Source organism: Galeopterus variegatus, unplaced genomic scaffold (assembly GCF_000696425.1).
Source record: "Galeopterus variegatus unplaced genomic scaffold, G_variegatus-3.0.2 Scaffold1344, whole genome shotgun sequence".
Classification (NCBI taxonomy): domain Eukaryota; kingdom Metazoa; phylum Chordata; class Mammalia; order Dermoptera; family Cynocephalidae; genus Galeopterus; species Galeopterus variegatus.
The window spans coordinates 97,674-115,214 of NW_007727455.1; the positions used below are offsets into that span (position 1 = coordinate 97,674).

The following is a 17,541-nucleotide window of genomic DNA, read 5'->3' on the forward strand; positions in this document are numbered from 1 at the left end:
TGGGGGCACAAAAGAACAAGAGCAGTGCTCTGGGCCATGAAAGGGAGGGAGGGTAAAGCTACTCCCCAGGGAGGCACGGCCTGTGCAGCTGCAGCTGCAGCCACAGTCCCCTCTCAACTGGCCCTCTCTCCAGCCAAGACCACTTCCATGAACTTGTTCCCTGGGAGATAACTGCTACTTTTCCCCACCCTGGGCTCTAGGTTGACGACGATGATACTAGCAACCGTCACTGCAGCTAGCCAGTCCACCTCCAGCACAGCTTGACCAACCATGCCTACTTTACCAGGCCCAGCCAACCACAGCCGAGAAAGGCAGGGGGCCAGGACCACCAAGTGCTTTGACATTAGCTTCCCATGGAACTGGAAGGATATCTGTGAGCATCCCTTCCCCATCTCATTTCAACTCTACACAAATTTCCCCAGGAACCCAAGTTACTGTTTGAGCAATGAGCTTGTACCTTCTCCTTCCCCATTTCGATTCATCAGGACTGCTGAAACTGCTTACTCAAAGAGCCCCACAGGTGTTGGCACTCAGGGCTGGGCCCCAAGCTCTCACCACAACTCCAAATGCTTTTCCATCCTCCTCTGGAGTCTGCCCTCACCCGGAGACACGAAGGAGGAGACCTGGAGGATGGCTGCCCTCGGCCCTGCCCAAGCTACTCACAGGGAGGTTCAGCTTGACGGCGTCCACAGGTTGCTGGAAAGGCCACGCAAACTGGTGTTTCCATAGTGTCTTGAGCACCACTTTGAGCAGATATTGCAGTTGGTTGGTCTGCCTCTTGGGCTTGTTGGGGTTGGAGGTCTCTGGGGGTGGGGGATTGGTGCTGGCTGCATTGGCTGGCTGGGGTTGGGCCTGGGCCTGTGTTGTAGACATTTGGGAAGTTTCTAGTCCATCCCCCATTACTGGCAGATTTCTCAATCTTGTCCCAGGGCCACTCTCCGCAGACATGCTAGTGATCCCATCACATTCTTCACCAGGAACTCTATAAGGGAAGAGAAAAATCCCCATCAGAGATCAGGCAGCAGACATGTGCCACTCATAATGACACATCCCCCAGCTGTGACCTCCAAGGACTGAGCTCCCCTGGCGGTGACTGGCCAGTTTGGCTGGAGCCACTCTGTGCACTGACTAAAAGGGTTCTGATGCTTGCTCTTCTCAAAGACTCGCCACACGGCAGGGAAAAGAGATCACGTACCACAGCAAGGGGCAGCACATGGATGCAAGAGCCCACCAGGAGCCAACAGGGGCTCTGAGACCTGCAGAGTTCAGGGGGAAGGAGGTACAATAAAGCCACATTTCACAAATGTGCACCTTCCCTTTCCCACCTGGAAGCCTTCAAGAGACACTGCCTGTATGGGGGAAAGGATGACTTGCAAGCCGCCAAATATGGCGTTTACATTAAAATTCTTGTATTTGTGGTTCACAAAACATCGAGCCAAGTCACTCCTTCCACTTGGTGAGCCAGAGCCAGGCAGGGAGGAGCAAAAAGGCTGGACCTCCTGCCCTCCATGGCCCACACGGTCCACTACCCAGTGCTCGGGGAAAGCCTCAGGATGACTAAGAACATTTTCCTGGTGACTTAAACAATGCATGTTTGCTAATGAAAGAAATCCCCCAAGCGTACTGCTGATAACATAAAAATGAACCCATACTCGACCTACCATTTTTATCAACTAGAAAGGGGAGCCTCCTGTGGCAACACAGGCCCCTGCTGTCAGTACCTGTCTCAGCACTCTGTCTGGTGCCCTCCCCTCATCTGAATGACTTCTGCAGAGGGCCATGCCAACTCTGCAAACCCTGCCACAGGCATCCTCACAAGGGCGACTCTGTGTACTTATCCAGTTATTCCAATGGGACCAATTCTAAGATGTACAACCTCAGGTCAGGGGTACACACGTTTTTATTACCAAACTGCCCTCCATAAATGCACCAGCCCACCTCTTACCTCACGGTGCCCAGAGTTCCCACACTCCTCTTTAATGAGAAGTATCTGCTCAAATGCATACTGCCGTTTGCATCGCCTTTTTGTATACTGCCTGTTTATGTCACTCTTCTACAGGCTAGAAAAAGTACGACCAGCTTGAAACTCAGTCCCAGCAGTTAAGAAAGATTTTGTCAGCTAGGGGTTGCCTGTATCTCACAAGCACTTCTAGTAACAAACTTAGGTCAGTGAAGTTCAGTGGAGAAAAGAAAACCTTTTTAGCTGAGGAAGTCAGGCAAGGGCTTAGGAAAGGGGGACAGATTTTAATTTAGGACCACAGGTCTCTGGCAGGTGGAAGGGACAAGAAAAGACAAGGCAGGCTAGCTGGCTCTGTATCAGCTTTCACTCTGGCATTCACTTAATGGGTCTAGAAGCAGATTTATGCCTTGCACATATCAGGCCTTCTAGTTGTCAATGAATTACTTTATAATTCAGTCCGAGTAGAATCTAAACCAAGGCTCCTGCAAGCCTTTTTGTAAAAGCAGTTCTGGCAAACTATCATATTTCAAAAGCACCAGGGGAGAACTTGCTACATAAAGCACCTTATAGTCCATGGTTAGGGCCCACAGCAGGCTGGATGACTGCCCTGCACACGGGTCCTGGCTGCAGGGTGAGCTCAAGGGATGACAAGGCGCTGGAAAACTAACATCTCCAGAGAACCAGCTTCTTCCTTCCACAGAGCTCTGGCTGACTGCAGGTACAGCTATCATATGGTTAGAGTAAGGCAAGAAGAGAGTGCTGCTCTGAAGGAGAGGCTGCCACAGGGAGCGCACCCATGCGGGAGCCTAAGGCCACTTCATGCAAGACTCTGAAGGGGACACAGGGTATGAATCCAACACAGAAGTCAACAATTGGCAGCGACAAAGACACTGTACTCTGGATCTCATGGATTCAGTGTGAGAACTAAATCCTTACTTTAAGAGGAGGGGCTGTGTTCTTTCCCTTCTTTTTCACTAAACAGGTAAGAGATTTAAAAGTGTGTCTCATGGGCTGGCCCATGGCTCACTTGGGAGAGTGTGGTGCTGATAACACCAAGGTCACGGGTTCGGATCCCTATATGGGAATGGCCAGTTAGCTCACTTGGGAGAGCATGGTGCTGACACCACCAAGTCAAGGGTTAAGACCCCCTTACTGGTCATCTTTAAAAAAAAAATAGGGAAAAAAAAAAGTGCGTCTTTCCCATTCAGAGAGGGAACGAGAATCGCTTTCTTTTAAAAACCTGAATAATTCATTAATCCTTTAGCTGAGAGGAGAAGACAGCACTGTAGAGAAAAACACACTAGTGTCACCTGCACAAAAACATCACTGAGCTGAAGGGAGGGTGTGCTACAGCAGCGCCCATTAGGTGTCTAGAGGTGCAGGGAGCCAGCCAGAGCTGACTGCAGGCTGCGGGCTGCGGGCTGCAGGCTCGTCGTGGTTGAGAAACCAGAAGGACCAGGCAAGTTTGCAGGAAACTGCTGGGAAAGATGGTCAAAGGATGACACAGCAGAGCGTTCTCTCTCAAATCCTCCATGGCTAAGTGGAAGAGAGTAATCATTTCAATAGCAACCACAGAAACTGAAGGTGGGGGCCAGTGAGACAGGAGAAGACAGAGGGAAGAATGATACCATCCACGTGACAGCTTGCCAGGAGCCTTGGTCAAGAACAGAGAAAATACAGGACACATTAAGTGACTGGCTGGATGTACTGATAGAAGGGCAGCACCACAGAAAAAGAAAATGCATAAGGAGAGTTTAAGGACGCCTGGAGTCTGCTGGGAGAGGGCTTCTATGCAGCAGGACCAACATTTCCAGAGGGACCGAAGGGGACAAGTGTAACATGGCTATATCACAAAGGGAGGCCCTGATGCACTGGAGAAGCTGGAGCCTGGGAGGGAGGGTGCAGTGAGTGAGGCTGAAGAATGACATGCGGTTTGGTTTCTACTATTAGATTTCCCCTAGAAAGCAGCTCAGGAAACACACAGCAGATACTGTGCACCGAACACGTCAGGTGAGAAACAGGAGGCTGGGGGCAGCCCCATCTTGGTGGAGAAGCTCCCACCCCAGAGCAGCAGAACATGTCAGCCACAAGCCACCAGGGGTTCCAGCCAAGCTCATCCCACAAAGAGGAAGCAACTCCATAAATTTTCCATTAAGCAATGACATTCTGGAAATCTCTAAGCAATGTTCCTGAGGCAAGATGAAGTCAAGGTAACTGGCTTCTGGAGTTTTGGGGGCTGGGCTACACCTTCTCTCTTTCCAAAGGGAATTACAGTAAAGCCAAGGAACACAAGGAGGACTCTTGCTCGGTACCAGTGACCACCCTTCTTCTTCATCTTCACACCAGGCCCCACAGGCCCTTGAGCCAAGGAAGGTGAATTTTCTATTCACAAGGTAAACGGAGATTTTGCTCCGGAAAACCTGACTCTCTAACTTTGCTTCATCTTGGTGCTTTAAAGTACCATGTGGAGGGCTTTTAAAGTGGGGGTACCTCATCTTCACTTTACAGATAAGGAAACCAAGGCAAAAAGAGAAGTTAAGTAATTTACCTGGGAAATAGAAAGATCAGGTCTAAGCAGCCAGGGTGGCCCAGACTGGCATCTGACTCCTGTGCGGTTTCAGGTGGCCTTTGAGCCAAGGAAATCCCCACTAGCGAGCTGAACACATACCCCACAAGGATCCAACACAGACAGTTGAGACAGGCTGGTCGCCAACCTTAACTAACATGAAAAAGTAGGCACAAGATCTACATACTCATAATGACTGAGGTCAATTCTTTGACAAAAGAAATTGCTGAAGGTTGTCAGTTCAAATGAGAAGACAGGACATGCTCAACAGATGAGACAAACCTGGGAGACACAAATGCCTCAAAGTTTTTTAGGAGGCTCTGAGGACACCAGTGACAGGTGACATCAATGGCCCTCACAAGGGGGATTAATATGAGATGTCCAAGACTCCTGTTCTGCACCCACTCTGGGCCTGCACAGCACCCGCACCTGGAGAGGCCACACTCTGACCCAACGCAATGCTGCTATGCCTGACAGCTTGCATTTCATGACTCAGCCTTCCTGTGACCACAGGAAAGTAAAATCTTAGGGAAACTTCAAGAACCCATTCATATTACAAGGAAACCCAACCAGAACTTCTTCCAGTCTGTTATGTGCCAAGGAAGAAAGGCGCCAGTAAGAAATTTTCTATGTGAGAGCCGGATGACTCTTATAAGGCACAGACAGAACTGACTAGGTCAGTCTCCTTGGCCAAATTCTTCTCACAGTGATTGCCTCTTCTCCACTGCTGCTGCAGGCCCCAGCATCTATGCTCCAAACAACACAGCCCCCATCCCTGTCACCTTCAAGCCTTTCACTTGCTAACTCTGCTGCCAGGACACACAGGTGCACACATACACACTGGCCCACAGCACCTGGTGCTTCCCTGGTCTCTTTCTCTTGCTTCTACAATTAGCCTCACATGCAAGCACACAGCTGGGAACCCGAGAGCAGGCCCATCTATTTCACTCTTGTCCTCCTAGCACATAGCAGATGTGCACTACGGTGACCACACCCAGATTATCACTCTGGGGCTTCCAGCTCAATCTCAAAGCTCTGGAAAGGGAAAACTGCTCGTGCTCTCATGTGGACAATGTGGTGACTGCCAGAGTCAGTCACTCACTCAGGTAATACATCCTTATGTGTCAGGCCCTGGACTCAGCAGCTGACACGACATTTGCCTGAGTGATTAAGTGATGCTTGGGATGAATATTGTGAAGAAGGGCCAGGCTGCTCTGGCCACAGACAGGGAAAGAGGGACCTTCCCTGATCTGGAGGACAGCGCAGCATTCCTGAAGGAGGGACAGAGAATGAGATTGGGAGGGGCTGGGGGAGGGGGTGCACTACTGTGATGAGACAGGAAGGCAGGACCGAGGCAGTAACAGCACAGACAAAGGCCTGCAGGCAAGAGAAATACCAGCTACATGTGAGGAGCTGAAAGCAGGGCAGCCAGGATTCTTGTGACAGAGTACACGTCGTCTTCAAAGTTTTCCATCTCCATTTTCATAATGACCTGTGGCCAAGAGGCAGGAGCCACCATTCTATGTGTTAAGAGTTAGCTAAAGGTCAAGGGACAGGAAAAGAATTTCAACTATTGTTTCCAACCCGAAGAACATGATCCCACTGAATGTCCTATTTTTGAATCTACTCCCAGCAGAAATCCTATAACATGTGCCTAGTTTAGAGGAATAAGGAAAAAAGGATGAAGCGAGATTAGTTAGTACCACGATTCCCAAACTGGGGGCCAAGGCGCCCTGGGATGTTATGTTAAACCTAGAAGGACACTGTAGAAACTATTAGCACAGCAACTGATACTTTCACCATTAAACTGTACTATATCCCTCTCAACAACATCACAGCTTGCAAAGCTTGGTGTTCATCAGCAGGTGCTGTAATAAAAAGCAAATACCATTTAAAAAAAATAAAAAGCTAAAGTGAACAGGGATATAGGTGGTGGAGCCTGATCTGGTCTTAAGGTTTGAGGCATTTGTGCAGTGCCCAACTGGTACACACATCCCATTAGGAAGTAACTATGGTTACGTAAGGATAAAACGGGAATATTTATCCTTTCAATGTATGTGTTTTTCTTTCAAACAGATACATAGTTGTTGGGACATTAGTACTTATTTAGCTGTTTGGACCTAACTACCTAATGAACAAAATTGTTGGGTATTTCCTTAGGTCTATGAGCATAGTGAAAAAACTGAGACACTTAATATTGTAAGCTGAGAAAGTTTGGGAACCTCTGTATTAACAAAAATAAAAATGTAAATTTTTTCCCTTAAGTTCACAGACATCTGATTAAGCATGGCTGCTTTCAAGGATATTTTCTCCTGTCATATTTAAGTGACTTGAGAAAATTTTCAGGACAGACAGTATTTAACAAACAACACAACTGTGATGTTTCCCAGCTTTCAACAGAGAATATTTTATTTCCTTTGACATTTTAGCCTAATTTATAATCTAGCCAACAGTCCAGATAAATTAGAAATCTATAGATACAGAAAACCAAAAAGTCCAAAACAAGTTCAGAAAGTTCAAACATTTTCCACAATGATGGAGTTCCTACTTGTAAACGAGGTGCCAGCAAGCCCTCTCCGTTGGTATCCTCTATCAAGTTGCAGTTCCCTGTGTCGTCCCCACCCCCAATTGGCTCCTGTCCTTTGATGGTGCTTTCAGGGTCTCTAGATGGGCTTTGTTCTCTGGATGGGCTTCTGTCACCATAAGAAGCATGGCCTGGAGCGACCTGTTCCCAGATGGACCTATTCCCAGACCAAGAAGGGAGATTAGGAGGTAAGAGAAAGAAACAGAGAAGGGGGGAGGGAGTGGAGATAACGCAGATGGACTTAGTTTGGGGCTCTGAGGGCACGCAAGAGAGGAAAAGAAAAAGACCACACACAACTGTCCAGAAATAGGCTAATTTCTGAAGATTCAGTGTGACCTGCTATACTCTGCACTATAGTTTCATCAGAACTACTTCCTCCCAGTGGGCCCACTCTCCTGCCTCAACTCTGTCCTGTTCATTCACTCACCCTCCTCCTGAGGTGACACAGCACACAGACAACAAGACACCAGGGGAGGCCAGAGCAGTCATAGAGATGAGTTTTAGTTAATGAAATCCTCTCTGAATTCTCTCATGAGATACCATGACTGCACTTAGCAGAGCTTTAAGTGACCCATCACCACACTTTCCCAGGGCCCAGGAAAACTTATCAGTACATACCTGCAGCTTTCTGGGCCCATGCTATGTATCAGCTTAGTTAATCCTCACAGCAATCCTACAAAGCAGGCAGCAGCTTCATCACCACCACCACCATCCCCACAGTGACACAGAAGGAGAGTGGATAGTGGTCTGCATAGCTAGAAGTCACTTCAACCAGCATGTGCTTCAAGTGCTCTGCTCACCAAGCACAGGGGCAACCACAAGAGACCAGAGGCCTGGTCAATCAGAGCCGCTGGGCCCAGCAAGTCTTTGGCTAGCCCAGCAGCAGCACCATACTTCCCTGTATCTATCAGCTGGCTTGCCCTCCCTGCAGAAACAGGTGAAAGCCACGTGGCCCATGAGCTGTCTCAAGTCAGATTTCTAGTAGTGATATTTCCCAAGCATGTCATTCCCGTGAACAAATCATAGCTAAGACATTCTCTTGACCATCTGTCCGCAATGAGATGCAGCCCAAGTGATAGGTAAAATCTGAAGCACACTTCCCTGCTGAAGCCATGGGGCAAGGGGAGCAGACACCAAGTTGTTTATGCTTGCAAGCAGTAAGAGGCCTGAGGGTATATGGCTTGATCTTTCATGCTAAGCAAAGGCTGACTCCCAGGCCTCTCATGAAAGTTCACAGTCGCACATACCTTTCAGAAAGAGATTATTTCCCCACAATTGCAAGGCTCTTGTATAAAGAATTATTTAGGAAAATGTGAGATTCTACTCAGAAACAAAGAGAAGGGGATGGGGCACCCTGACTTTGGTAAGAACTTGGTCATGTCTCAATACTAGTCAATTTACAAATCTTATCCTGTCCTAGGAACACCTTTGCTGAAATGCTGTCTAAACAATATTCATATCAGAATGTCTGTTACACTCCTGGTCCTAGAGCAGCATCTCCTTCACATTCCTGATGGCGGCCCTGTTTAATTGTGCAATCTGTGTCAGTGGGGGAAGCACAAACAGGATTACTTTTCCATCTGACTGGCTCAGGCAGCTGGTGAGAACAGCGCTCTTGTCATCAGCCAGACTGCGCTGCCTGGAGCCAGGCCAGCGGCCGTGCACTAAAGCAGCTCTTAGAGCCTTGATGCTCCTTCCTGCAGCTTGTATACACCCTGCCCCAGCCCCCTTGAACCTGCCAGGTAGAGACCCATCACCTCAGACGCTGCAGTACCTCAGACGCTGCAGCCCGCCTTCAATCAGAGGCCAAGGGGGAGATAAGCTGGCCTTCCTGCCAGGGGAGTGAGACACACTCGAGCTCTCTGTCCCCCACTGGAGGGGATACACAAGGACCTTGCAGCCATGAGGACCAGGGGACTGGGGAGGCCAAGACCCTGACAACCAGAATTCTAGTCTCTTTGCTTTATAAACCAAAATCCACAGGTCAAATGAACTAGGGGCACTGAGAATGCTGCACCATCTTTTCCCTGCAAAAGCTGCCAGCAGCTGGAATGATGAGCACCTCAGGTACAGTGAAAGGTTCCACTGTTACATACGGGTTATGTCACGGTGCTGATAGTTAAATCTGGGTGGATGGATTTGTGAATTTAAAATGTTCCTGTGAGAAACATAGAGTAAAAACAAAACCAAACCAAACTTTCATGTGAAAAAGACCAAAACTGTTAGGCTAAAACATATTCCAACAGGGACAGACTAGGCTACTTTTCCTATAAAAGGCCAGAGAGTAAATACTGTCAGCTGTGCAGGACAGTCTGTTGAAATATTCCATTCTGCCGTCACTGTAACACAAAAGCACCCACAGACAACCCTTAAACCAATGAGCCCGGCTGTGTGCCAATAAAACACAAATTGGCCTGCTAGCCATAGTCTGTAACCCCTATTCCACAGATTTCCAGAGTTTGTGAAGTCGAGAGAAACACATGTGATAAAATGTTGCATGAGAAAAGCAGAATGCAAAAATCACAGATGAAACATGGTAATGATTCGCATGTGACTGGGCACACAGAAACACAGACTCAAGTGGGATATGGTGGCAGGTCTGTGGATGACTATATCTGTTTACACTGAAAAACCACCCAGCCAACACATACGTAAAACAGCCCAGCCCCTTTGCAATCTGCCTCCTTTCACAAGCCCCTGCTGGCCTTTGTTGGTGTCTATCTGTCCATCTGCCTTTCAACTTGGTGAGCTGGCCTCTAAGGCACTGCTCTGGTTAAATTCCCAAATTAGAGGTTGGAAGATTATGATAGAAATACAGTGTCATTAATTCAAACTACGTATTTCCACTGACTCAGACTGAGCCAAGTAGGTCTCAGGTTGTGGCAATGACATTTTCTTATGGTTGCCTCTTTTAAAGCAATTATTCCATCTCCTTTACCTGTCTTCACCTTACACCTTTTCAGTTATTCATTTCCCAACAGCTGGTGCAGGGGTATGGGGCACTGAAATTAATCTACAACGTAATATCAAACACAATGTAATAGGACTGTTAATTCATGCAGAAAAATCCTGCTTCTAGAGACAAACTCCGAGATAACCAGAAAGTGGTACTGATCACAACACCGAGGCTGGCAGTGAGGCTGGGCACTTTCTTTCCTATTCTTAGAGGAGGGTTTCCTAACTAGAAAGGAAATGCAGGGGTCCTGAAGAATAAAAGAATCTGCCAGGCAGCAAGAGTGGGAGATGATGCTGATAAAGAACTGAAATGAGGAAAAAGTCTAAAAATGATAAACCTACCTTTAGTCAAACTAGGTTTAGTCCAACTAGGTTGACAGTACAATCTTGGGCTTGGTGTAGACCAGAAAGCTCCTGAGGAGGACATCACAGTGGTCTTCTGAAATCTTCTCATTTCCAACAGAAGGATAAAAACAAAGTTCACGATCTTCATGAACAAAATTTTAAAATACAAAAAAAGACAACTATGGCACTTGCAACACACCAAACACAAGGGCAACATGCTAGTACCAACCTCCACACGTGTGATCAAGGCCAGGCTGCTTGGATACTTGGAAGGCCGGTTAGAGGGCGATGAACAAAATGCAGATACTGAGCAATCCACCCAGCCTACAGCCATTCTGCCTGTGGCTGAAACACTCCAGGACCCATCAGCTCAGCACAGTAAGGCCTGTCACATACAAGTGAGTACAACATTGAACTTGTGAACAGATCCACAAGTGGGAAAGGTGACATTCCAATCAACTTTTCTACAATTTCATCAACTGGGAAGCCGCTTAGATGAGCAAGGAAGAGCACATCATGCCTCTAAGTTTCTTCTCAAAGCAACAGAGCAGTGGCTGAGACAACATGACTCAAAGGCATCACCAGGACCTGCCTGTGCTCACTGGGGACAAAAGGGAACAGGAATAGCACAAGTGCTTCCAGAGACACAATGACCCTGACACTGATCCCTTTAGCCAAGACTAGAGGGAAAGGCATACTAGGCTTTTGACGGCCCAGAGCAGACATGCCAAGGAGCCAAGAACAGACATATCAGGAAGAACAAGGCCACACAGACTCAGAGTTTAGAGACACCAGAGCCACGATGAAGAGATGATGTTAATGGACTGACCCTTTCTTCAACTATATCCTCGGGCCTTCACTGTAAAGCTGAATTTTAAAAGAAAGATCTGAAAAAAACAAGGTTACATCAGTCAATATCCAGGCACTCTTAAGAAGTGGCTCCAAGAAAGATGACTTTTCCTCTCACCTTGTCTCAGCTCTCATCCAGTACAGAACCCAAACCTTGGAGGGGGAGACAGAGTATCACTTTTCTCAAAGAAAAGGAACACAGAAAGTGATACAATTAATGTTAGATCTGGAAAGACCCCGAGTCTCTTGTTTATAAAGCGGGAACTGAAGACTGACCCCAGGTGCAAAGAAGACGAGTCAGTGAGAGAGCCATGTCTAAACTGCCAGATTCATATCTGATACATACCCCAAAGGGTATAGAAAGGGCTGTTCCTACATCTTCATAGATGCCTTTGACAGTCAATGCAGTCCTAGGGAAACAGGCCAAGGCGCCCCATCTTCCATGCAGCCTTGACTTCCTTTCAGGTTTCTCTCCTCTCAGGTAAGAGTAAACCACCCAGACAAGCACCTCCATGCACTGCCAGGATTCCCTCAGCAAACATTCAATGTCTACTTCTGCCCAGACAACGTAACTGAATCAGTTTGACACAGACGCTTAGACTGAAATAACTGACATCCACCTTCTCAATCTCAGTAACTTTCAAAATGCAAAGGAGCCGAACAGAAAATCCACACCATTTCAGATGACAACAGCTAAGGAAGCAAAGAACTTGGCAGGGATCTATCACTTTGTGAGAACTGATGTTCCTGTTCGCCATTACTTCCACCTAATTTCCACAAAGTACATAACCCACAGCAGTCAAGCACCCCAACTCTGACACTACAAGAAAGTGGATGGAGATACTGGAGAGAAAAAAAGGGTAAACGACACAAAATGCATCTCATCTCCCTGTAGGGCTCACCTGTCATCCCCTTTCTCTTGTCTTCAGCCCTTGCAGGCAGGTGGCAGCCACTGGCAGAGCCAGTCCTGGGTGCTGTGCCCCACGAGGGCCTTAGATGCAGCCAGGCTGGCATCTTGCAGACTTAAGAGTCCATCATACAGCCTAAGTTTACTCCCCTGCAGATGTGGTCAGCTTGTCCTTCAAGTCCACTTAGGAGGAAGAGCCACTCACTGGTGAAGGGCTTTTAGCCCAACAGAAACCAAAACCCAGGTCACGAAGTGTCCCAATGGACCTAATGGACCTACAGCATTCCCTGGAAGTCCTCACCACCTTCGTATTAATAAGGTAAAAAATTAAGGATGTGGAAATAATGTTCATCACATATGAAGCTTTACGAACATAATCACGGTCTAGTGTACAGAATGAGTGACTGAATGAAAATGTGCACACATGCACATTCCTGAATGGAAAAGAGATGGCAAAATAACAGGTATCTTTGGCTAATTTTAATTTTCTCCTTTATACACTCTGTTTCCCAACTTCCTGAAATGACACATATACAGTTTTCAATCAAGAAGAAAGGAAAAAAATACTTTGAGGGCCGGCCCGGTGGCGCACTGCTACAGTGCGCCGCTTGGGAGTGCGGCGGCGCTCCCGCCGAGGGTTCGGATCCCACATACAGACTGGTTCCTGCTCACTGGCTGAGCGAGGTGCGGGTGCAACACCGAGGGTTGTGATCCCGTTGCCGGTCCGGTCCGGTGCGGGCGCGACACTGAGGGTTGCGATCCGTTGCCGGACACGAAAAAAGACAAAAAGGAAAAAAAAAAAAATACTTTGAGGAGAGTTCCATGGCCGGGGTGGGTCGGGGCACAAAATACACCAGAAGACACATACATCTTAGTTAGAAAGGCACCCAGCCTGGATTTAGTAACTGGTTTATGAGGCATGCACAGGGAAAGCCAGAGACCCACACACTGGGCAGACAGCATGAGGCCTATGGCCCTTCCCCAGCTCTCTGAAATCACTCTCCAAGTTCTCCTAGATGCCATGCTTGGCATGTCTCATCTGAGAAGGGAGCCAAGCTGAGCGAGTGCCCCCACTACCTTCTCCCAAGTCCCAATGCCCTCCCATCAATGCTTCTGATGCCTCAGTCCTGTCTGAGGACCAGGGGCCAAAAGCCAGACAGGAAGAGAGAAGCTTCTTCCCACATATCTAGTAACACAAATCAGTCCTGTCCCCCTCCAACTCCCAGCAGGTAAAAGACATAGCAGAGCCCTGTCCCTCCACCAGCCTAGCACTCACTGGAGGAGCCAACACAGCCCTGTGCCAAGGCCGCGAGCAGGCACCAGGGTAATCATAGGCCTGAGGCCTCATTTTGACAGAGGAGAAAAACTCCAGTCAAGAATTCACCAAAACCCAACAGGGCCCAAAAGTTCAGCAGCACAGAAAGGGAAGTAAGAGGAGGACCAGGCGGAGGGTATCAGTGTGGGCTGCTGTACTGAGGAAGTGCAACTCCATACTTGCACCATATCTGCTGTGTCCAACAGAAATCCAATGTGGCAACTCTTGCAATTTTACATTTCTAATAGCCACAATTACATAAAAAGAAACAAGTGAAGGTAATAGGATATTTCATTGATCCTCATATATCCAAAACGTCACTTCAACATGTTATCACGATAAAAAACTGAGATATTTAACTTTTTTTTCTTGTATGAAGTCTTTGAAATCCAAATGTGCACTCCACACCTACAGCACATCTCAATTCAGGTGCTAAATTCCCATCCAAAATATTTGATCTGTATTTAGATTTCATAAAACTTGCAGTTGAAAAAGTAGATTTCCATATCCAAGGTGTCCCAAACACATCTAAAATTCTCCAATAACTAAACAGCAGTTTTTAAAATTAATCAGAATTCAATAAAATTAAAAATTCAGTTCCTCAGCTGCACTAGCCACATTATGATGCTCAAGTGCCACATGAGGTCAGTGCTGGCCTTACTATGAACATTCTTTTTGGGAGGCGGCTGGTCAGTATGGGGATCCAAATCCTTGACTTTTGGTTTTATAACACTGAGTTCTAACCAACTCAGTTAACAGGCCAGTGCTGTGAAGATTTAGAAGGTTTCACTGTCTAAGAGTCCAGAGGTAGGCATTTTAGAAACTGGGCTTTGGGCCACAGGGACCCAGACCACTACACATTCAGGGCTGGTTAGACCCCAGTCAGTCCCACACCCACTACTTTCATCACCTAAAGATCAACCTGTGCTTTAAATCAACTTACTTTTTTTTTTTTCCTTTTTGTCTTTTTTTCGTGACCGGCAACGGATCGCAACCCTCAGTATGCTTTAAATCAACTTACTTTTTTTTTTTTCCTTTTTGTCTTTTTTTCATGACCGGCAACGGATCGCAACCCTCAGTGTCGCGCCCGTACCGGACCGGGACCGGCAACGGGATGGCAACCCTCGGGGTTGCTCCTGCACCTCGCTCAGCCAGTGAGTGGCCGGTCTGTATGTGGGATCCGAACCCTTGGCGGGAGTGCTGCCGCGCTTCCCAAGCGGCGCACTGTAGCAGTGCGCCACCGGGCCGGCCCAAAATCAACTTACTTTTTACAAACTAAAATATATTTATTTAGAAAAAAACATTAAAATATCAACATGTAGGGCCGGCCCTGTGGCTCACATGGGAAAGTGCGGAGCTACTGGGTTCGGATCCTATATAGGGATGGCCAGTGTGCTCACTGGCTGAGCGTGGTGCAGACCACACCGTGCTGAGGGTTGCGATCCCCTTACCGGTCAAAAAAATAAATAAATAAATAATAAAAATATCAACATGCGGTATGTGAATGGGGAAGACAGACATTTTTGGAGACAACATGGGAAATCTCAATACAATTATTGTTTACTGTCCTTATGTAACAATGTTTATTGTGGTTTTAGAGGACAATGCTGTGATCCTTTAAAAAGAATAAAAACCTTAATCCTTTTCTTATTTTAACTGTGGTAAAATACATGTTACATTAAATTTACCCTTTTAACCATTAAGTGTACAGTTCAGTGGCATTAAGTATATTCACACTATTGTGTAACCATCACCACCATCCACCTCCAGAACTTTTTCATCTTCTCAAACTGAAACTCTGTCCCCATTAAACACTCACTCCCCATTCCACCCACCCCCACCATTCTACTTTCTGTCTCTATGAATTTGACTACTCTAGGTGCCTCATATGAGTGGAATCACACAGTACTTGACCTCCTGTAACTGGCTAATTTCACTCTGTGTGATATCTTCAAGGTTCTTCCAAGCTGTAGCCTTGTAGAACTTCCTTCTTTTCTAAGGCTGATTAATACTCCACTGTACGGCTATGCCACATTTTGCTTATCCACTCATCCATCAATGCACATCTAGCTTGCCCCCCCTCCTTTGGCTCCTGTAAATAGTGCTGCTGTAAACATGGGTGTACAAATAGCTGTTCGAGTCCCTGCTTCAAGAGAATGCCCTTATTCTTAAAGAGATGTTTGTATCTGCAATTTACTTTCAAAGGATTTAGAAAACAAAAAGTGTGCGTTGATAAATAGAACAAATTTGGCAAAATGTTAATTGGTGAATCTACTTTTTTGTAAATTTGAAAGCTTTCAAAATTAAAAGTTAGAAAAAGAAAGTCACTAACTAAAACCAGCACCAGCTGCTATGAAGTGAAAGCCAGTGTAAAAATAGGTGCAATGAAGATAGCCATGGTTGCTGGACCAAGGTTCTCAGCTACACTTGATATGCACAAAAGGAGATCAGCATCTGATGCAACTTTCTCTTCAAGATGAGAAGTACTGAGGAAACTGAAAGGAGAAACCCCTGCTTTCCTTTCCCTGCTAAGGTCATCCTACTTAGAGATTAGACATTCCATGCTTCAGGAACATCGCTGAGGGGATGGAGAGGAAGTTTAGCATGGAGGCTACAACAGGAACAAAACAAGATCAAAAAGAGGAGGCTAGGTCAGACTCACAGATAATTGAAGAGGCTGAATCAACTAGACTCCCAATTGTTGGGGCCAGGAGTAACCTGGGATTAATCTCAACTGCTAAACCATCAAATTTTTCCAAATTTCCATAAAGACAGATCCATCTTTGGTAAAAAGTTGATTACCTGGGTCTTTCATATAGGAACAGAGCAGAGCAGCAGCTGACTAGAAGGACTGAATGAGACTGCACAGGAAAATGTGTGTCCAGAGAGGAGAGAACCCAGAAGAACGTCCACTGAAGTCCCTGCCAGGGAGGTGGGCAAAGGAGACATCAGAACCACCAGCATCCTACATGGCACCACACCAGGGCAGGTTAGAGGCAGGAGGTGTGAGCCACATGGCCTCAGGCTACTGGCAACTTAATGAGGGTGGAGGGGGAGATAAGTTTGAAATAGAAACTACCCTAGAAATGTTAAAAGTGAGGTACACAATAGCTTTTAAAGCACCAGATAACTAAAGAAGAGTTTTGGAACAAAGTAAATACATACAATGAAATGGGAGAAGAGAAACTAACTTCCAAAGAAGTTTCCAGAGCCTGGGCAAAGACCTTCCTGGGCCCCAGTTTTCTTATCACTGAAAGGAGGAGATAGGAATGCAGGATTCAAATTATAAACCAGGGTGATTACCCCCATCAAAAAATAGCTAGGCCCTTGAATCTGTTTACGAGGCACACGCAGAACTCACTTGGGACTGCTGCAGCTGCCCTGAGCCCTCCACACCCACAGACAGCTTCTCCTGCTGGCACAGACGGTGTGGCTTTATAGTCTTCCCACGGTCTCGCCATGGCAGCTGAGCTGACAACAGGAGGAAGTCAATGCCTGATGGTGGCCACGGAGGGCAGGGTGGTGGGGGTCTTCTCCAGCAGACGGAGGAGGCAGAGTTCTGAGCACGCCGCTCAGTGAGCAGCATGAATGAGCTCTTTCACTGGTGCCAGAGAACATGCAACAGTACCATCTGCTGAGGGGAGGGCGAGGTCAGAGGAACAGGCACCGATTCCTCAGCCCTCCACAGCCAGGAGAAAGCAACCAGCCAGGTCCCCATCATGCCAAGGCAGCTGCAACAGGCAAGGCCCCCCCGAACAGGAGAAGATAAGCAAAGGGAGCCACAGTCCCTCCGTGGATCACCACCACCTGCAGAAAGCAAATTGCAGAGCCAGGCTATAAGTACCTCCTGTCTTCTACCTCTGGTTGCCTTTGTTCAGCTCCCCCAGCCCCCACCCTAACCCCCATGCTACTGTTATCTGAATGCTGGGTTCAGACCACTAGTGCCCCAGAGCCAGGCCCTGAAGAGAGACTCCAGGCAGGGTTGAGGTGTTCCTCCCATGATAACTCCAAATGATTCCAGTAGAAAGCAAGACTTCTTACCCATTTAAAACAGAAAATA

At 47.2% G+C, this 17,541-nt stretch overlaps 1 protein-coding gene and 1 pseudogene across 1 annotated transcript in view; both read right to left on the minus strand.

Annotated features, from left to right (window-relative positions):
* Positions 1 to 17,305, minus strand: part of BRD4 (bromodomain containing 4) — a 53,059-nt gene extending 35,754 nt beyond the window's left edge. Inside the window, exons 1-4 of the mRNA XM_008576403.1 lie at positions 16,843 to 17,305; positions 10,640 to 10,795; positions 10,408 to 10,511; positions 664 to 982 (exon numbers count right to left, since the gene is read on the minus strand). Coding sequence (XP_008574625.1) covers positions 664 to 948 — 285 coding nt within the window. The 5' untranslated portion in view covers positions 949 to 982; positions 10,408 to 10,511; positions 10,640 to 10,795; positions 16,843 to 17,305. The remainder of the gene's footprint in view (positions 1 to 663; positions 983 to 10,407; positions 10,512 to 10,639; positions 10,796 to 16,842) is intronic.
* Positions 3,809 to 4,485, minus strand: LOC103593433 (annotated as a pseudogene).
* Positions 17,306 to 17,541: the final 236 nt, after the last annotated feature.